Source organism: Perca flavescens, chromosome 15 (genome assembly GCF_004354835.1).
Source record: "Perca flavescens isolate YP-PL-M2 chromosome 15, PFLA_1.0, whole genome shotgun sequence".
In the NCBI taxonomy this organism is placed as follows: domain Eukaryota; kingdom Metazoa; phylum Chordata; class Actinopteri; order Perciformes; family Percidae; genus Perca; species Perca flavescens.
In genome coordinates, this window is record NC_041345.1 from 12,594,335 (window position 1) to 12,617,567 (window position 23,233).

Genomic DNA, 23,233 nt, shown 5'->3' on the forward strand with positions numbered 1-23,233 from the left:
AAAGTTTCTATCTTTTTAATAAGCCATCCCGCTGGAGCTCATTGTGAAACCATTCAATTTATTCCTGTGACACTGGATAACACTGGAATATGGAAATGAGATATGCAGTCCATTGTCGTATGAATTCAGCACTGAAAAGTATCCGTACTTCAAGCTCCATTAATTGTTTTTTTTTGGGCCACTAAGGTGCAGTGCAGCAAGCTGTAAAGACAACATTGACATGTTATCACCATATATGTCTTAGCAAACAGTTACCTATGCAACATTAGCATTAATTAGGAGTCATGTTTACTTCCAGCTGATTAACGTAAGTCCAATATTTTTCTGCTATTTAGTGCTGGGCAGGTAGCATACAGTGGGGTTTATCAAAGTGGTAGCTGGAAACAAGGTTGATTATTATTAAAGTTTATTTAGATAGGGACACATACAAAAAACACAGATAAGCTTAAACAGTCATCTGATGTATGTATCTTAGTGTTTTTAGCTGAAGCTAATTCACAACACTTGTCCCTAGTAGGGGTTTTGGTTAAAAATATAAATACAGATTAACATTATTAAAAGTAAGATAGAGATGAAATAAAATGGAATTAAATGAAAAAGGAAAGAAAGTATAAAGAGAGAGCACAGTGTAAAAACTAAATATGAGAGCAATAATGTTCCTGAATTAGCCACAATTTGTTTGTTTTTTTGAAGGTGGCTAATGTTGGGATATATTTCAAGTGGTCTGGCAGAGAGTTCCATAATTTTGCCCTTTGGGCAAATTATGTTATACGGAAAGGGATACTACAATTGCCTTTTAACGCTTGTTATTGTTTTGCAAAGGGGTGGGGGAGCAGCGTTATTTAGGCATTTGAAGACCAATTTAACAAAATGCAGGGAGATAAAATTAGCAAAACTTGAGTGATGAAAGTGAAGAGTGAAGGCTAAAATACGCCATAGAGCTAATGGGAACAACCCCTTTTACATTACACAGTAATTTGATCCATTGTTAATATAACAAATATTAATTCATACAGATTTAAGGTTCCCAATCCTAATTTGTAGCTCAGTCTGAGTCATGATATCGAGCTGTCAGCTGTGGTCAGTTTCATTTGTCCCATTGTCCAACCTCAGTGGAATAAGGCTAATTAAGTCCCTCTTTTTTTCCTATCAGCACTGTCTCTCATCACAATTTGGTTCCAATGGCAATTACATTTTCTTCTCTTCCTAAAGCAGACCTGTGCAGGTTGATGGTTGCTTTATTTTTATTTTTTTCAGGATTTTTTTCTGGACCCTCTCACTTCCTCTTCTTTCTCTCTCTGAGATGCAGCCCCCTCCCCCTCCCCTGGGGCAACGTCCCCCCCAGGATCCAAGTCGCGTTAATGAAGAATGGCAATTACTGGAGGAAAAACAACTTTCCCTCTCCCTGTTTGTATGCTACAGGGTGCTCTACAAATGGACTTCGAGCCAATTAACCTCAAATGAATACATTACAGAGCAAAGGCCAACTCCACCAGCCTCCACCAACTCCTAATTAAGATCATTAGGGATGATTCACATGATTACTTGCTCTGTGAGAAATATCAAATATGAGTTGTTAGTAGGTGTAGTGAAATAGTCAATGAAGTGTGGAGTAGGGAATAAAACTCAAAGCCTAATAGAAAGTATTTATGGAGATGGATAAACCCTAATTATCTTTAACAGGCTTTTTGTACCAGATCATTGATTTCTTCACAAAACAAGGCCACAGACAGATCTTTACTTCATCTTGTGCGATTAGGGACATGCATCAGGCACTGCTAAAGCTAAAATGGGTATTATCTTGGAGACAGGTGTAGTTGGACACAGGTTCTGACAGGAGGCTAAAATGCCACAAGGGTTAGAACCTGATTCTTATTTAGTTTACACCTTTCTCTTGATGACGATTCTTATAGAAATTGTGTAGAAACAGGGGTTTGATGATTGTCAGGATACAAGTTCTTACCTGGAGCTTCACCTTGACTCCATCAATGTTCAGGACTTTATTCTGGAAATGAAAGCAAGGAATCATAAGTGACAGTGCCTGCATTTAAACATGTTTTCCAACTAGCAACAACTTCTTCAGTGCTAGAGGAGACAACCTCAGGTGTGAGTGCGTCAGTTTGTGGTCCGACTAAACTGTCTCTTCCTCTCATCTAGCAGCCACACTCTCGTCTCTCCATCAATATTGCATGTCTCCACCTCACTTTGGCCCCTTTTGATGAAGTCTCGCCTCTTTCCTTCAGAGGATTAAACCCCTCTACTCTCCTTGCCTCCTTTTGTCTCTTAGGGTGACATTCCACTGCTCTCGGCTTCGATCTGTTGCACCACACAGCAGAGTGAAGCTCAGCCAAATGGATGTGCAGTTTCCCATAGGGTGACTATCTGGAGAGCTAGATGCACAAAAGTTAAACAACCTGCCATCAAATTCAATCTAAATAATGCCAGGGGTTGGTTTAAGTTAAAAATAACTTGACTAACTGTAAAGTAGAGCTGCTCTTAAACGCATGCAACAAATGTGCCTTATGCCCATTGGGCTCAGGTGACATTCCAAATCATAAGAAGATAATTTGACTCTAAAAATAATTGCTTTTTTTTTTACCAAACATTACAGTACATTTTGGGCCAACTTGTCCCTGTAGCGAATTTGCCCACTTGGCCTATAAAAAGAAGGGACTCGGACATCTTATTGATCTACACTGTGAGACCAACGCTACACTTCCACAGCTTCCCCAGTTTGCAACTAATGATTATTTTCATTATCAATTGATCTACAGATTATTTTCTTGATTAATTAATCATTTTGTTTATAGAATATCAGAAACTAGTGAAAAATGCCTATTGTAATGAGCCTAATGTGGTACTATGCAGTATTACCATATAGAAAGAAAAGCAGCAAAGCAGACAGAAATAGGAAAATGATTGACAGTTTTGCATGAAAAAGACTAAAAGTCTACAGCCATGCTAGCAGCTCTGTAAAGTTATACTGACAATGCTAACATGTATAATGTTTGCCTTGTTCCATCTAAATTTAGCTTGGTAGGATGCTATTAGACCTACACAGCTGCTGATGCTATTAGCTTTGCTGATATTTGGTCAAAAACCAAAGTATTAGATACATACAAGTTTGGATCAGGTGATGGTGAGATGAGGTGATGGCCATCCTGAGGGAGAACATGAATGCCTGTACCAAATCTAATAGCAATCCATGCAATTGGCATTTCACTCAGAACCACAGATTTGAACCAGAACATGCAAATGTTGTGGCAATTCATCTACTTGATGTTGAACAGATGAATTGTCCTCATCATACTCGGAGCACTATGGTTATCCATACAAAACTTAATTGCAGTCCATTGAGTATATTTGATTTATTTCACAAAAAAAAACAAATGTTAACCTTGCAGTGGCGCTAGAGGAAAAAGTCAGGGGGATCATTAAAGTCTGTTGGATTCATCCTCTGAGGACCATGGAATGTATTAATTCCCACACACACACACACACACACACACACACACACACACACACACACACACACACCATAATCCCCTATTAAATTGTTTCTGAGAGCTGCTGCTGACCTTCTAATTTCCCGATCTCCAAGGAGAAACAGAAGATATTCAACCCCGACAAGATGCTGCTAATCTGCCAGAGGAGAACTTAGAAATAGATACGTACAGTCTTTGTTGACATGTTCGGTTGATTTACCTTCTGAGAGTCGCAAAGGAGGAATCTCATACATATTCACGAGCAAATCGAGTTGTAGTTTGTACTGTAAGTGTGCTCTAACAGGAACCAGAGTCTGACTACCTCCCTGTTGTTGTTGTTGTTGTTGTTGTCACTAAAAACAACCCACAATGTGCTTGGAGGCTTCATAAATATTTAGTGACCCAGTTAAAGAGGCTCATCATAGCACCGGATTTTGGGTGGTTAGTTGGGCTTGATTGCACTGATAATTATGTTGGATTTGCTAAGCGGAATTACTTGAAATCAGCCAGAACAGGACATAATAAGACTTAAGATTTAATGAGTACTGATGGAATGAGCATGATAAAAAAGTATTTGAGCATCTTATACAGTATGACTACTGTGGTAAAATAAGAAATTAAGGTATTGTGGATTACATACTGCCAACCCCACTTCATTGTCTCCCCTTTAGTCTCAAAACTTCCACAAGCTTAAACATCTTACAGGCATCTGACAAAGATCAGCTCTGTGTAGTTACAATTTACATACAATTTACAGAGGGATGGCTGAGAAGCTTGCACCACTTTCAGGTCAATTTCATTACCTGAGCCAAATGGCAAACACCCTCCAAACAGAACCCATCTTCAAATACAAACTGCTCTACACATTGTTGATAGCCATTTAATCCCCCCCCCAAAAGATACATGAGTAATTACGAATGCATGAGGAGCTTTCTGAGGGGCCCGTGAAGTGTGAGCCAATAAAAAATTAATGGCAGCAGCATGAGGCAAAGAACAGGAGCATGATGGCCACAAAAAGGTTGTGTATGAGACAAATGAACTGTACTGATAAATATAATGAGAAAAAGACTATATGACGCTGTTCCTCAATGTATTTTCTTTTGCTCTGAGAGCTCAATGGTGCATTAGGCTGCCTGGCCTTAACACACACATCAGAAATCAAAGCAATGGGGGGAATAGGTTAAGAACTGAGGGCAGGGAGCAAGGCAGAGTTTTAGTATAAGAGTTCCAAGTCATGCTGAAACAGACAGATGCACACATCAAACATATTCAACCCCTTTAACCTCCCTGCTTACAGAAAGGCTCTCATTTTATCAGTTGGTTTTGATGATGATTATAATACAAGATTGCCCCATTCATTCTAAGTGGTGGGCATTACAGTTTGTCATTTTATATCGCAATATTAATAAATTTCATTGTATAGTACATTTGCTCAATCTCAATTGAAATAAAAAAAAAAATCCAGTGCTAATCCAATGAATTAAATACCTGATGAATCAATAAATATCTCCACAGTGCTGCAAAGATCCTGTAAATCCAAATTTCTGTCATCTTACAGTATTTATAATCATATTGCCCAAACCTATTTCACACCAGTTAAAAAGCATGACTAATCCTCTGTATCCCTTCTTATCCATCTTCCTTTTCTTTACACACTATCTGTTGTAGCAGCAATCCTCCGCCTGGATTCAGATCATAATTAGCCTTCTACTGTATACTCATGTCTCAACATCAAGTTGACATATATTTTTATGTCAGGAAATTGAATAAGAGAAAGATCTTGTAACAGAGAAAAAAAATATTTATTTGGAGCCTAACAGTGTGCATTCTTCCATTGCAAGGAAATTGAAAAAGGCCTAAAGATCCTCTCAAATACCGTATTTAGCAGAGGGGCAATAGTTACAGCATTCTTGAAGCTTATGCCACAATGTAAGAATCGGAAACTTTATAATGTGATGACAAAGTGTAAACAGAGCAGACACTTCAAACTAATTAAAAAGGCTGATTACAGACATTTCCTTTTCTAGATTGGCAGTTTGTCTAAATCTCCTCTCCTCTCCTCTCCTCTCCTCTCCTCCCTCTCCTCTCCTCTCCTCTCCTCTCCTCTCCTCTCCTCTCCTCTCCTGGTTACAGCTTTGTCAGCACTTTCAAACCACAAGACACTCTTTTACAAATACTTTCAATTATGTAAGATGCACTGGGTATTCTCCTGGAGACAGAGACAGCACAATAAATCACATTACACAAGACCCACACATAATGCAACCTATGGGATTCATTTATTGTCGGGCTGTATTCGCTGACCTTAGCTCATGAGGCAACAATGATTTCAACTGGAGATAACTGCCTGTATGCTCAATTTGTTGGAAAGCCGGGAAATTATCTGAATAAATTAATATAATTACATTTAATAAAATACATATTGTCAGGTTTTTACTTATTTACGTACACTACCGGTCAAAAGTTTTAGAACTACCCAATTTTTCTTTGTTTTTTATTGAAATTTTAGCAGTTCAAGTCCAATGAATAGCTTGAAATGGTACAAAGGTAAGTGGTAAACTGCCTGAGGTTAAAAAAAACAACCTCTGTTTGTATAAAAGTATTGTTGGATAACACTGTGGTATCGTACCCTCGTGAGCATTATTTGAACAGTATTGTACTGCAGAACGTAGTGTGTTGCTATAAAAATGGCGGGAAAAAGGCAATTAACAATGGAAGAGAGACAGACCATCATAACACTTAAGAATGTTGGTCTTTCCTACAGAGAAATTGCAAAGAAAGTCAAGGTGTCAGTGAGTACAGTATTCTTCACCATCAAAAGGCACTTAGAAACTGGGTGAAACTCTGACAGGAAGAGGTCTGGCAGACCCAAAGCCACAACACAATCAGAAGATAAGTTTCTGAGAGTCAACAGCTTGCGTGATAGGCGGCTCACAGGACAACAGCTTAATAGTGGTCGTAATAAGCAAGTCTCACTTTCAACTGTAAAGAGAAGACTTGGAGCTGCTGGTTTGATAGGTCGAGTTGCAGCAAGAAAGCCATTGCTGAGATGTCAGAATAAGAAAAAGAGGCTTGCCTGGGCCAAGAAACATCATCAATAGACTACTGAAGACTGGAAGAAGATGCTATGGACTGATGAATCAAAATCTTGAAATCTTAGGTTCATCACGCAGGATTTTTGTACGCCGTTGAGTAGGCGAAAGGATGGTTCCTCAGTGTGTGACATCAACTGTCAAACAACTATGTAAAGCTCAAATATGGGCCGTTTTACGAAAATGGATGGCTAATTGCAAATTTTGTCCGACTGTGTGTCGGAGTTCAGCGCCGGTGCTGCCTGTGTTGTTGCCTCGCTGCCTGGCCTGTCTTCCTTTACACACCCCAGCCTGCTCTGAGGTACTTGGAGCTCCGTCACGACTGGCAGCCCACAGCACTCCATACCCGCTCAAAGTCACCGGTTTTAGGATAATGGACTACTAAACGCTGGTGCTCTGACAGAGCTCCAGGGCCTGCAGCTCCCCTCTTCCTGCTAGCTAAATGCCCGGTGTGTGTGAGTGAGAGCCCGGTCAGCGAGCTTGTTACGCCAGCAATCTGTTACCACAGGTTCCAGTTAATCTTTTAATGTGTGTAATTACAATGCGTTGAGTTATTTAAACAAACGATTGGGGAAATAAACGCCGCTTGTCCGCGAGTCTCATTGATAGAGCCTGCGGCTGGATGTAGCTCTATCAATGAGAGCTAGCTCCTCCTAGAATTCCTCTGAAATTCACAAATATTCATTAACTTGAAATCGGACACCGTTGTTAGCTTTATAAGACATTTAGGGAGATCTTGTATAAGTGGCGTGATGAAATTCAAACCGTAAATATACAGAAATTACGCCAAAAATGAAGCTAACTATCCGTGATTTGTAGCTAGCTACACATAGCTAAGGTTGAAGGGACAGTCATAGCTAACGAAACCCCCCTGTTCACAAAGATTCATTAATTTGAAATCGGACACCGTTGTTAGCTTTATAAGACATTTAGGGAGATCTTGTATAAGTGGCGTGATGAAATTCAAACTGTAAATATACAGAAATTACGCCAAAAATGAAGCTAACTATCCGTGATTTGTAGCTAGCTACACATAGCTAGGATTGAAGGGACAGTCATAGATAACGAAACCCCACTGTTCACAAAAAAATTCATTAACTTGAAATCGGACACCGTTGTTAGCTTTATAAGACCTTTAGAGATATGTTGTATAAGTGGCGTGACAAAATTCAAACTGTAAATATAGCTAGTTATGCTGACAGCCAGCCAAGATTAACTGGAACTATTGTAAGAGATTGCTGGTGTAACAAGCTCGCTGACCGCGCTATCACTCTCACACACGGGCCATTTAGCTAGCAGGAAGAGGGGAGCTGCAGGCCGGGGTCTGTGGAGGAAGGCAGGCCGTGCAGCGAGGCAGCAACACAGGCAGCTGAACTCCGACACACAGTCTTACCAAATTTGCAATAAGCCATCAATTTTCGTAAAACGTCCCATATTTGAGCTTTATATAGTTGATTTCTCGCTTAAAAAAGTCTCAGAAGTGAATTTAATAACGTAATAGCCCGACAAACAATGTATAACTTTGCAATGAGACCTGCTGTCAGTCTCCCATGTGTTTCTATGTAGTTTGCTCAAACCAATCAGCGCGTAGCTCATTCTGAATATTCATGAGCATACCATATTTGGAAGAAAAGCTCTTGTTCCAAATAGAGCCATATTCACAGGGTAGTTAAGGGCCTAATAAAATACCATTCGGGCAATTTTCAGCCCAACCAATGTTACATACCCCATTAGGAGACCTTAAGGAACAGTGTAAAATACCCTATATAATCATTCTATCACCCCTTTAACTAAATTCACAGTTCCAAAAATGAACTAGTTCATAGTTCTTTTTTTCCATATGTTGCTGCGAGCTATTATTTTTCAAAATTATTGCCACAGCCCATATAGAACCACAGACAGCAATTATTTTATCAGTTTTAACACTGAAACTATGCGTCCGATTTCATCTTCATATCCAATCAGTTCAATGTGCTGTTTCAGGTTTGCTGTGGATGTGACTGAAGTGCGGATTTTCTTTTTGAAAGCCGGCGGGCAAAGTTTGCACAGAAAAAAACCCTAACCATATGTGGTGTTATTGCTAATCAATGCGCATGCCTCCCTAACCCGCAAGCTAACACTACCATTACATGTAACGGTAGCTAATGCTAGCTTAAAATCAAAGCCTGATATAGCTAATGCTATGGTGCAAAGTCATATTAAACCCTATATTTGCACGGGATTAGAATACTTTTGGGACTGCGTGTGATTTAGAAATTACCGCCTCACATCTGAGTTTCGTGTGGCGCATTCGCACAGGACAAGCAGAGACTGTTTTTACTTGAATAGGCCTATACTGAAATATATGTTCCTGCCCGAGAGTTGGGCAACGTTACCCGGAGGCGCCCGAAGGACAGGCACATAATATCATCCCCGCCGCGGCGGCACCCACACAGCATCACCGTCACCCTCACCCTCGGACAAAGCTGCGGGGGGAACGCGTAGACTCGGAGACGGAGGTCTCTGGGCGGGGCAGTGGGCCAGAATATGCGTTGATGCTGTTACACTGATGTCTTTCTTCCACTTACTGTAGTTGTGTCTGCTAATCTATCTGAAGACCGTCTGTCAGAACATTAGTCTGTTTTAAGATGAGTCACATACATGTTACAATCTACATTTACAAGTGCTGTTTATTACCAAAATGTACATATCATTAAAAGTGTTGCGTACAATACACATTGTCTAAGATAAATTTGACATGTAGGAGTATGTTTACTTAATACTGCATATCCTCAACTGAAGCATAGATTCATGTACAAGCGCATATATTAATATAATTCATTGCAATCTACCATGCCTTAACTACATGTTTGTCTATTACAAACATTTGCCTGTCCTTATCCTTTCTCTTGTGCCTCAGCTGCCATTGGAACCTGATCCCCAGCTACTGCTTCACTCCTGCCATCCACCGGAGCAGACAGCCACCACCACTGGACCCCACCACTAGCCGGCCTACTATTCCTCTGACGGACCCGCTCCTTCCCAGAAAGCAACGACCCGTTCTCCATCCTGGAAAGTTTGACGTGCTTTTCCGCCCTCAGAAACAGGACTTGATACTTTAAATAAAACCTGTTAATTCACACTCCTGGCTCTGCGTTCTGTCTGCATTTGGGTTCTGTTCACCATTGAAACCTAAAAGTTAGCACTTTAGAAATATGTATTAGGCATATAATTGAGATATTTTATGTATAGGATTAAACTGTTAGAATTAGATATTGACATTGCATGTCCTTGTATGGTTTTTAGTTTGTATGTCAGTGCAGTAAATATAAGGTACATTGATTTAATTATTACATTGAATAAGTTGTTTATTTTTTCTTTGCAATTTGTGATCATACTTTTGTTACAATGAATTTACATTAACCCTACATAGATTAAACCATACCTAGTGCATTTTCAATTACCTACTAAACACTTGACTACGTATTTTAAAATCTATTCAAATATATAAATTAATCTGAAAAGATTTTGGTGAAGTGTTTTTATGGTGATTAAAATTGACAAGTACATAAAGACACGCAAGAAAAGCACAAACTACATTTTGTTGATCCTTTGTCAACTTTCAAGTAAGTATGGTAACATTTAAGTAATAATATATGTTGATTAAAGCCCAAATAGACACTTTTAATCAATTACAAATTCTATCAAATTACCAATGTCTTGTATGACTACAATACTGTATGTTCCTATAGTTACTTCAGAAAAACAACAAATGTAGCTTTAGAAAGACCTTTATTTCACATTGAAATGGGCATTAACTTCAAAAACTACATAAACAACAAACACTGGCAATATTTTAATTATGTTTAAAGTGATGAATTAAATAATGTAGTTCACCTTTTACAATCCAGTTTAAATTCCAAACATAAATCACTTCTGTGGGTCAAGGTAAAGGCAAACTTCACTGTCACAAGTGAATTCTGCATTATAAAAAGAGGTAGTTGAATCACTAGTGCCACATTGTTAATTACAGTAGAAGTGGTTGACATTACAAACCACAATATAAAAATATAGCTTAACATATAAAGCTTAAAGCACTTGTGCAGCACTGTTCAGTCAAGTCCAAATGCCTGGGTAAAGAAATAAAAGCTGCCTTTACAATTACAGTGAGCATAGTGTGACAGTCTGTTGGTTGTCTGTAATGCACAGTGGAAAAATAAAAGTAACTATTACTTAATTCTGAGGAATTGGGTTGGGTGCACATGCCATCATGGCTCTCCACACTCCTATTTCTGAAAGAAAGAAAAAGAGTCATCAATTTCCATTTGAGCCCCTCATAGTTAAATATATATGCACACTAGCATGTAACTGTACTTCATTAATTATCTAGGAGAATACAGATGAATTAACAACAGTGTATTGTTCTTTAGTGTAACTTTAAGTCAGTTAAATGATCTTATTTCTGCTAACATTAGCTCTTAAAAGTATGTAAAGGCTAAATGCGCCAACCATAGACTGATGATACTTGCTAACAGTAGCAAGACTTTATCGGTGCTTTATAGTTATTACAGTTAGCCAAACGTTCTAAGAAACTTGGTTAAACATTTGCTAATAGTTAGCGTTAGATAATGATAAGCATTGACAATCACCGTTTTGCATTTCGCTGACACTACGTTTAAATTAGGAAAACGTAGCTAAACTTCAATTTGCAGAAAATTAACGTTAGCATGTTTTACCATAAGTGGCTAGCTAACGTTACAGACAATTTACATGGTAACATCAGATACATTTACTTTACAGTGTGACTCCTCTTATATGACTATGGGACAAAGATATATTTAAAACCTAGCAAAGCTAAATCTTACCTTGAATTATGTATGCTAGCTTTCAGCAGAAGTTGCATTCAGATTGCCAGTGAACGTGTGTAACGTAACGAAGGGTGTAAGCAGCGTTGCTAACTCAAAAAAAGAAAAATAAAAAAGAAAAAGAAAATACAGTCAGATACCGCCCAACTGTCTACGGCTCCTCCCTCACTCCTTCGAGTCTTAAAACGTCACATCCGCAACCACGATGGCTGACGTCACACATGCTCTGTCCATTAATATTAACAGTCTATGGTTTAAACCAACAAAAACTTGGGTCTGGCAAAAATTGCTTCTAGATTTTCTTTACATTGCAAAATCATCTAGCATCAAATTGATTGGTTAATATGTACACAAAAATACAATCCAGGTAGAACACCTTGTAGCGTGTACATTGTAGAGTTGTGTTCTAAACTGTTTACCTGGCTAACCTTCAAATCTAAATCAAATATTGTCCTCAGATGGCACACAAAAAGCATTGAATACACAGGCCGTAAAAACTACTGAATTGTCGAAATCTATATTTACTTCATCCACCCGCTTAGCCTTCTCCTCTCCTTATTCTCAACTTTGTTGAACAACATCCATCTCCCCTTGCATCTTTCATTAGCCTCATCCAGCAATGCCCCCATAATCCAACAAGTCACTTCCCACCTCTTTCATGCCATGGTTAAATATTCATGGTGCTACCTGGGGCTCGCCTCTCTAAGTTCCAGTGACATTAGGGCAGCAGGTGGCAAAGCTGCTTTTTATTAATAACAAACATCTCCCAAGGCAGTAGTGAACCCCCACGCAATGCAACACACACGCACACCCACACCCACACCCACACCCACACACACACTTTCAGAAATAAAAGTAAAGGGAAATGATTTACTTATTTATTCCCCGAAAGAACCAAGCATGCCAGACTTGTTGCATGATCCTAATGTTCTTCTAAACTATCCAATTGCAGCGTGTACCTTTCTAGCTCAAATAATGTTGTTGTTTCCCAAAGAGAACGGAGTTAGACAACAGCAACACACATTGGCCCACAGGATGTTCTGGCGATTATCCTGAAAATGAACTGCAATTGATCCAGACTAAGGTCACATATACAGTACATACACATACGTATAGAGTGCCTGTTTTTGTGTGTCCAACTATGCCTCTGGCTCATAGCTCTTCATCTTAATTCAATTCATTTTTCAAGCAAAAAACAAAAACATTACTGCCACTTGATGGCATGATCAAGCTTGGCACTTTACATTGCACCCACTCAGAGAAGGCAGGCTGGCAGACAGGCTGGCAGGCGGGAGAGAGTGGATAATGGAGAAATCAGTCAGCCATCATATACGGTACCAACTATAACTATATAAAATTAATGTATAGAAGCTTTAAACAAGTGAAAGACAGATGCATTACGTAAGACAGCCATGTGTAAGGCGATGGACTGTCAGTGACATGCACAGTGACAGAGGAAGTATCAAAGAGGAGCGGAAGCTTTCAGAGGAAGATGTAATCAACAAGTCAGAGCTTGATTTTTATGATAGGTCCATTATCGTCCTCTCACATGCCAAAGCTGCCTCTCTCCCTGCTGTCTTATATTCTCTTTTCAGTCCTTGCTCTCTAAAATGTGCATCACAGACACATACATATGATGGTATCTGCAACTTTTCACTCTAGAACCAAATTTAAAGACTTAACATGCAGTGTGTAAATCACGGTTAGATATGGATAACTTATGGAATTTAATACATTCAGTTCTTAAAGTCATAAAATTAAAATAAAGACTACAGGCACAATATCTATAAGCAAACAGAGAGAAACATCAGAAACACTCATCTCTGATACAAATGAAGCAATGAATCATGGGACCAGCCTTTTGTTAATAGTTGGAGGGACACTCACACACTAAACAGACACTTGAAAATGCATTGTATAATAATGTAAACATCACAGTTCAGCTATGATGCAAAACACACAGACAGACACAGACACACATACCCACACACAGACACAGACACACAGACACACAAACACACACGCACAAACTTACTTTAGTAAAAGTGTGACAGTATTATCACTTAAACATACTCAAAAACGTCAAAAGTAAAAGTAATTAATATGCTACTATGTGTTTTATTATTATATAGCTTATTATAATATTGTGATATTACTGATGCATTAATGAACAAGCATCGTTTCAATGTTGTAGCTGGTTAGAGTTGAGGCAGTTTTAACAATTTTATACTGTTGGATAGTTTGTATAGTTTAATCTATAACCATTCAATTTCTCCATATATCATCAGGATTCTACGCGTCTTAATCTGCAAATTAATTTATAACTATAAAGTAGTTGTCAGATTAATGTGGTGGAGTTAAGTACAATATTTAATTCTAAAATGTAGTGGAGTATCAGTATAAAGTACTAGAAAATGGAAATACTGAGGTAAAGTACCTTAAAAGTACAGTATTTGAGTAAATGTACTTAGTTACTTTCCACCACTGCAATTTACTAATGTAAAACCTAGAAAAGCAGAAAATTCTCACGTTTGAGAACCTGCAACCATCAACTGCAGCATTGTTGCTTGAAAAATGACTAAACCACTAATCCTAATAAATGGAGCCTATCTTTTATCCTTTTTCTCACTGTATGCATTGGAGCAAATAACTTATAAGCTTAGAGAAACTGCCTGCATTGGAACAGATCGCGTGCATCCCAAATCATGGTGAATAGTCAGCAGACCGTGCCAGTTTTCACAAACATGATTTGGCAGCAGTGATGTAGGAGAGACAGCTAACAATGTCTGGCTACAGTCAGAAGAAAGAAACAGGTGCATAACAAGAGTTGCCTGCTTGGGTCTCTCCTGGTTCATTTGTGGTTGCCACATCTGTTATCAGCATCATTATCAGTCTGAGTTTGTATATTATGTGTGTCACTGACAGCTAATAAATGTGCTGCTGAATGTGTGACTGAATGGAATTGAACGGAAACCTCACCAGCATCTCACTTCATGATTTCACTTCATCCCTTCATGATGATGAGTGAGACACCATCAATAATCTATTGATGGAGAGATTATATATTTATATATTTCATAAGAGACTTTTAATGTTTAATGTCTAGCACACACAGTATCTGGAGCCACAGTCAATTATTCTTTTTTAACTTTCTCTGTGTTTTTTCCCTATCATCTCCCTGTAAACATAATAAAAATGAGATAATCTCTCTTCTTCAACCCAGCTAAATTGAGATCAGTGAACTGACTATCCAACACATTTTCATCCCTTTTAGCCACTAAGTTGTTATCAATGCTATTGAGCACACGATGGCTCAGTCTTCCAGGGCAACCATGAAACACTGTTGACAAGAGGTTGACCAAACCACAGAAAATACAGCCTTCCTGATGAATCGCATGTCTTGGTGGGATGATTGGCTCGGCATTATGGGGGTCAGAGTTCAGGCAAGAATTCAAAGTTTACAGCTTCAATTTCAGGTGGTTTGACAAAGAACATCAACAATGTTAGAGCAATGTAAAGATACAGTTTTGAACACAGACATTTGTTATGCATCACTTCCTTTGTAGTTTTGACTAAGGAAAATGAAACTTCTTTCCAAGTGTATAAAACTGCAAATGTGAAAAACATTCATTGACTGTATTAACATTACACTCGTCAAAATTACACACACCTGCACTTGTTATAAATATAAACAAAATAAAAAATAAGGATCCCTTAAATATGGTTATTAAAGAGTTGTGACCAAGATTTATATTGCACCGAAAATTTGTATCAACAACAACATCAAAACATCATCAAAAGTAAGTCAAAATCAGAACTATAAACTAGAATTACCGCTTTGCGGTTGTATGCCCCCACCAACCAGTCAAGTTGCTGTTTACATCCATGTCTGTCCAGAGTCATAATATATGTGGTGAATTGAATGAATTTAATAAAAAGTTATTATGTGTATTTGTTTTGGCGAAATGGGATGCTTTACACACATCTTCAACCCGGCAGCACAGAAGAGCTATAGAATCACCACCGTTTCAAGATTAGTGTCACCAATTCAGTATTCAATCAAATGTATCCCCTGTGTTCCTGACTTATGGCATTGAATATTGGCCTGAAAAGCATTTTTGCAGAACATTATGATGTCACAGTGAAGTTGACCTTTGGGTTATAAAATGTTATCACTACATCATTTTATCTTATTAGACATTTGTGTTGTCATAATTAGCGTCTGGAGTTATGGCCAAAAACGTGTTTTGTGAGGTCACAGTGACCTTTGACCTCCAAAATCTAATAAATTCATCCTTGAGTCCAAGTGGACATTTGCGCCAAATGTGAAGAAATTTCCTCATGGCGTTCCTAAGATATCACGTTCACAAGAATTGGACAAACTGGACGAATGGACAACCCAAAACATAATGCTTCCAGAGGCATAAAAACAGTACCTTAGTAGTGTGTGGTGTCGGCAAGTCTGTATTATAACATTAAAATTTATTTTCTAAAGTTAGAACAGTCTGTCACCAATGTCGTACTTGCCTTGTCCCAGTATATCTGTGATGAGCTAAAATCTGGCACTAACAATGGCCCTACTCACGAATGAATCGGGCTGCACTGGGCATATATATACACTGCATGTTGATTCACTGGTGTCTAACATCAACTGCAGACCTTCATTTACGTGGAGAGAGTGGAGAGTTTACAGTCACTCCAATGTGTCATTAGATGAGGGAGTGTAGGTGTCTTTCTGCCCTATCTCCACTGTGGTGATGCATCTAAGCAAACTCACAGCTAAATTAAAATTATCACGTAAATGGTTTACATAGAAAAAGCCAGCTACATTCTTCCATTAAGGTGGCTGGGTCCATCATTATAGCCCGATATATGACAGAATTTTCTGAACACCTGAAGACAATCTTGAACATGGCCTGCATAATAAGACTGGACGTATTTTAATAATTCAAGAGTCTATTATTAATAAATAGATACATTATAAATCAGTCATTGGTGATGACTGGTTCAACAAACTGCACTGGTCAGTTCACCAAAGACAATGAAGACATCATTAAACACATACGCAACTACAATGCTTCTGTAGGTGCTGCATCAGCTTTATGCCTCATTAATGTAAAAAAAAAATACAAAAAAAAGTTCATTCAGAGAAGGTGCTCTCTTTTTGGAAAAGGAACTTCTCCTGTAAGCATTATTTGACTTTGATCCTGGTTAATTAGGACGAGGGTGAGCCTGATTTTAACATTTATTCCTAATGCCTCTTTCAGGCTGTAATGTCCTTAAATGCAGGAGCACATTGACGAAAAAAATCCCCACTTGAATTTATCTTAAAATCAGACAACTGAAATTTTGAGTGAAGATCTTGCAGTTGCCTGTTTCATAGCCCCAACCCCCACATGCATGCTAATTACACCCAAAAATAACATCAGAGGAAAGTGAAATCTGAATCAGTGGGTGCTGTCTTGTTTTGTGTGAAACTCTCCTGCTGTGCTTAAAAAGGGAAACTTGATTTGAGGTGCAAAACTTCTGGTCCAACTTGTGACACACAGGTGTCAGAGGAAGCGTCATGAGTGGAATCATGGAACATGGGGAGTGGCCTCTCTGGGAAAGCAGACGATGATAGTGATGGCAAGTATTACAGGAGATTACAAGTGATGTGTATTGTGGTTGAATTTCCGGAAACACCATGTTGTGGTATGATGAGAAGGGAAAGCTTAGACAACACCAGGTCTCTAACAATTAAACCTCTTCATTTATAACTGTTTGTCTATCTACAGATTCAATGAGTCTACGTAGGCAGCTACATGATAAGGGGATGTTTTGTCTCAGGACTGCCTCCTTTTGGAGGTCGGTGGGCCAGCCACACTTTAGCATACTTTCCAGAGAGAGAGACTGAACTAGGCTTTAGTATCTGTGTTTACGGCACCAGCAATATCTTTGTTTAAGGTTCATCTAAACGTAATGTCTCCAGCATGAGTTTAAATACACCTTGTTGAAGACAGGAACTTCAGAGAGTTTGGACAATAACATATTGTGTTTAAACTGTAACACATTGTGTTTAAACTGTGCTGCCTGCTCAATTGTCTCCTCAATTGAGGGTTCATTAAATGCTTCTGTGTAAGTCATCAAGGTCTCCCGAATCTTCTTCATGTATGTGAAATGAGTTGTGCTGCTCCTGAGTTTTTCCTTAACATCTACTGTATGTTGTTGATTAATGAGTAGGATAAACAAATGCCAACCTAATGGTGGCGCTAGAGGAAAAGTCAGAGGATCACCAAATCCCTCGAGCCATGCCGCTAACATGGCTAAAAACAACAATCCTTACCCCAGCCTGTATGTGATACAGTATGTGAAGCACAGTTGCTCTCAGATTTAGTTTCTACCACCCATTATTCAGTGATGAACTCAAGCCCATCCATTGTAGATGATGTTGCGCTGCAAGGGTAAATCATTAATCTATAGGTCTCATGTACAATACAAACTACAAATAGGGTGAAATGAATTAGTATGCCAGGTGTGATGGATGTCTCTTAAACTTATCAGGGATATATTTTATGGACCACTCCTAGATAGAGTGCTCGAAATAAATCATTGGAGTATGGAGGCAGTGTTGTGTTGTCTTATGTGTCCTGGGCTGCAGAGTGTGGTCTGTGATAACTGACTTCATTTGGGCACATTTTAATGTAGCGGCACACATCTCATGCCAATATGAGTTGAAATATTGCACATTTTGTTCACACATCAAGCAGGAGCAGGAAAGGGACCGTCACTGAGGTCAAGGGTGGTTATACATCTTAATCAGAGAGGCTGTCACGTAAATTCACACACAGTCAGGCAGTGAAGCTCCAGAATGGCACAAAGAGGCAGAAGAAAAGTGTTTTTTTCTGCTTGAACTCACAATAATAAAAAGGCTGTACAGTTACCTGATACACAGTTACAAGGAAGGACTTTAGATTTTTGGTTTGAATATAAAACATTGTGAAGATAAACCATCAAAGTGTGACACAAATTAACCAAACACGATGCTAACAAGGACTGAAGATAAATAAGAGAGGCTTTTTAATGATTAACATTTTATTCAAAACCACAAATGTGGCGCTAGAGGAAAAGTCAGGGAATGACCAAAGTCATTATGATGCATCATCTGGGAAGCATGAATGTCAGTACAAAACCAATAGACTAAGATTGCCACCTTTCAAGTTAAAAAGCTCACAGTTTGATGATCTATTCTCACAGGCATCATTCAAACTTTGTCTTCCCGAGTCAAACAAGTCATGCTTTTAGGGTGCAGAGAGGTGAAATCTGTAGTTGCAAAAGAAGTCTGTCACTGGGGGCTTAAAAGACATAACTGACAGCTGGGAGCAGCTCCCTTGTCTCTCAGTAGAGGTGAGAAGTGCTGCTCTTCTCCCCACACTGCATTTATGTCAACTGAGATTGAAGGATTAGTTATCCCTGGTGTCCTGAGGCAAGGTAGATTGTGAAGAGGGAAAGAGAAAAAAGGTTGTTTTTCCGCCACATCGGAAAGGCTTGTTGCAGTGATATTGTTAATTGTCTTTCCTTCTGAGTATCTTTCATTAGTGCTTCTACCCAGTATGTTTTCCTTCCTTCTCTTTTGCTCCCTCCTAATAATCCTCTGTTTGTCTCTCAAAGAAATTGCTTTTCAAGCTTTGTTTCAAACTGAAGACATTTTAACCACAATGATGAAGAAATAATTATCTCTGAATCTGCCAATGTTGTTTTTCAGTAAATAACATTTGTTTTTTACAGCTAAGATAAATTCATCAATTTTCCTGCCGCTCTTTGTAACTGTGGGATTTAGTTGAAATAAAAAAAAAAAAGTTTGCCTTCAAAAAACAAAAAACAAACAACACATCACACATTATTTTTACAAAATGCGAAATAGAATGCCGGGGAAGAAAGTGGCAGAAAAATAATGGATGTAGGCAATTACATCATGGAAAATTGATATTATTGAAAACCTGATTGCATCAGATTAAGATGGCTGGCTGACATGTCAAATATTTGGCTACAGATTGCTAGACTCGGTAGCCTTGTACGCTATATGTAGATTTTATTGAACCTGGGGTTAAGGTTAGGGTTATTTAGTTTTATATACAGTCCATGGTTGAACCCTAGTCTGGTGAAGGAGTTCAGCACCATGGACAGTTCCCACCATACACTGTTGTTCTTTGTCCATGAGTTTTACGGAAATAGAAGTGCATTACCCTAAATCCCAATAACCATAATATATATAGCTAGAAAAAGTAATGCACTGTAATTTGTATGTATTCCACATTTTTATCCCACATACATACACTGTAATGCTGCTGTGAATATTCACTTGACCACCAAGTGTGTATTAATCTGCAGTTGAAAATAGTCCCAAACTGTATGAATCATGTGTTTGGGCCTGAGTGCTACTGGCAGGGTGAGTGGGGAAGCTAGAAAGTATGGAGTGAATGACTAATGCATTGTTGGTTTTAGTCTTTTCATTGGATTTGTTGACAGTAGGAAAAATATTGAATAACACAATGCGTCAACACAAGGCATTATGTCAACTTTCAGCCAAAACAACAGCATTACGGTTCCATGCTTCTGTCAGACTAATGGAAAAACTATGAATGACTAAAATGACTGTTTCTATTATCAACACAAAGGTCAGGCCTAATATATTTGAATTTACATGAAAAATGTATGAAAAACACGTCAAGTCATCACTAGTATTAAGCTGTTTAGTGTTTGTTCGCTCTGCATCTTTAAGATTGGAAAGATTTCACCTCACCTAGTTTAATATACATTTGTCTAAATAAATTCTAAATGACAATGTTTTTTTCATATTTTAATGAGTTTAATGTCTCTAATGAAATTAAATTTCATAACTTAGCGTAAGAATAAAGAAATCCTAGTCAATGAGTAAATGTGCAGTTTGTTTCTATGCTGTCTTCTGTGGTAGAGCAATTAATCTGTTTATCTGTGCCCTGCAGAGCCAGACCTTAAAACAAAAGACAAGAGGAGATTTCTAATTGGTAATTCTGGGTTACAGAGCTGCTCCTGATTCAGTTCATAAAGGAGACTACAGTCTTGTACTGCAGTGGTTCCCAACCTTTTTTCCTTGGCGCCCCCCCCCTACTCATGTCTAAGAAAAGCTGAGCCCCCTCCCCGAAACCGAAGTTGAGGTAACTCTTGAGATAGAGCCTTACTTTCTTTTTTGATACAGAGGAGCTATCAGCACTTTGACGTGATGACCTGATGACAGCAAGGGTCCCAGGTTAAGAGGTCCTGGAGGTTTTTTTAAGCGAGAACAAAAATATGTAGTTTTTATACAGACTTTTGTACACATTATATATTCCAGTGTATTATCATAATTTGTGTAACATGTGCAAATATTATTTTTTTTACCTCAACCTCAAACCAGATAAAGACTTGCGCCCCCCCCTGTGATCTTTGCCGCCCCCCTGAGTTGTGCCCGGACCCCACGTTGGGAACCACTGTTCTACTGACAGGGCATGGACCTACAAGTGACATAAGGTGATTATTAAATGTAATATAATGCATAAAGAAATGGACAGGACAACACTCAGGAGAGTCAAGTGTTGTGTGTTTTTTTGGCTTGTGTGTCCATGCATGTTACAAATCCATATTTCACCTGGACATTAAACAGCAGGCTGGAGCATAAAGAACATGTCAGAGGTCTTTTTTACTCAGACAGCAAAAAGCAAAATGCCTGAGTCCTTAACACCTACATGATGCCTTCCACCGACTGCTTAAGACCTCCTGATTGAAACAAAATAAAGAAAAGAAAATCCACACCACTCGCACAGGCCAAAAACGTTATGAGCCTCACAAACAAGCTTTTGTCTCATGTTTGTAATTTTGGGTTTTTTGAATCCTCACTCAAACTGCATTTGTTGTTGCTTGTTTATTTTCTGTTTTGGATTTTAATGTTTTTTAATCAAATGTCTTTTGTGTGAAGCACTTTGTGACTCTATCTGTGAAAGGTGCTATATCAAATAAATTACTTACTTACTTACTAATCAAGCACGAGACAAGCTCTGCCCTCTGGTCAGTCCCAGTCACCTTGCCAATCGGTTAGCACCTGCGTTACCATGGCAACTGATAACCTGGACATGCTGCATCGTCGTTTGCAAGTGTTCTGTATTCTCTGGTTCTCTCTGGCAAAATTTGGTTTAAGCAAAAACCTGAAAGTGATGATTTTTACCACTTTTATGCAAATCGGGCATTTCTTTATTATTTGTCAGTTTCTAAGAAAAAGATATAAAGTTGCATCTCAGTAAAAATTGATCTTAATTTATATAATCATTTTCCATTAATCCTTTTCATATGAAACAGAGTGATGTGGAAGTTTAGGTTCATCATAGTGAATAGACCCCACTTTCTCTGGTAAGTTATAATATTAATTGTAGTATAAGCATTGTTTCTATGTTTGATTACTAGCGAGCTATAGAGGTGAAATATCATCCAATTAACCTGATGTGGTCTATTTGTCATGTGCCACAGGGCCATATAGAATCAGTTCTTTTTCCTATTAGTGTTTAGCAGTAATTATGAATCAGAATGAGATTGAGAAACAGAACAAGGTAAGATCTACATGGAATTATTATGATTGGGTACTGTCTTGTTTTTCACAATGCCTTTGAATTCATGGCCCTTATATTGATATTTTATAATCAAAATGAATTTGTGTGGAATTATATTTCATATTCTGACTCAATGTATTTTAAGCCTAACAAGGCACCAGTGCAGCTATGTAATCCTAAGAACATGCTGGGGCTTAAATGAGATGAGACTACAATAAACAAGAGGGGGAAGAAAACATAGCATCTTGCTGCAGCTTTGAAGTGGGAAATGGATCAAATCCCCATACGAAGCAAATTGCCCGTCTTTCCCACCAACTAAAAAGGGATCAAAACTGTTTTTTGCTAAAAATAGCAATCACTCACTGGCTCCCTGTCTCTCTCTGTGTATCCTCCATGGGAAGACAAACACATAGGACCTTCATATTTTCCTACTATTAACTTTTCACAACACTCTGTTTATTTGATTTGTGCAGTCACATAGAGGGTACCTTAACATGTATGCATTCATGAACTGTGGGTTAAGTATGTTTCTGTTAAGAGTGTGCTTATGATGATTGTTTTGGTTCATTCGGTACTTGTAAACATTGGGAATATATGTAAAATAAAAAAATATAATAAAAATATGCCATTAACTCTACAGTTTGACTCAGGAAGGATCTTCATAAGTCATGGAGGTCTCTTTCACTTCCGAAAAACTGAACCATTCAACAAGAAACCATGCAGAAGAGAATGGGATGATAATGACATTATCATCACCCAGCTCTGTGCCACACTGCAATTAAATAACAAGTCAATATGACAAAAGAGCAGACTAAGCACCAAACTTTATGAGTTTTGTACTCCTTCCTCCATTAAATGCAGCGGGCAAATATAGCTGATAAAGGCCTCTGCTTTGCTGAGATAGGCCTAAATGTACATCGGGACCACAGACAGTGTTATAAGAGACGTTACATAAGTAAATAAACCAACTGCTCATCCACCCACAAACTCCTCCAACCCACTCACAGGGCTATACAATGGTTGACACACACACACACACACACACACACACACACACACACACACACACACACACACACACACACACACACACACACACACATATACACACGCACACACAGTGGCAGCCCATGTGAGTATGCCTCCCAAGAGAATAAAGGATCTAACGTGGACTTATGTAATGCTGTTAACTTTAAAACAGCATTTTAAAATAA

At 38.5% G+C, this 23,233-nt stretch overlaps 1 protein-coding gene across 1 annotated transcript in view; it reads right to left on the minus strand.

Annotated features, from left to right (window-relative positions):
- Nucleotides 1-23,233, minus strand: part of LOC114570293 (ras-related protein Rab-26) — a 59,901-nt gene that overhangs the window by 32,131 nt on the left and 4,537 nt on the right. Inside the window, exon 3 of the mRNA XM_028600553.1 lies at nucleotides 1,964-2,005. Coding sequence (XP_028456354.1) covers nucleotides 1,964-2,005 — 42 coding nt within the window. The remainder of the gene's footprint in view (nucleotides 1-1,963; nucleotides 2,006-23,233) is intronic.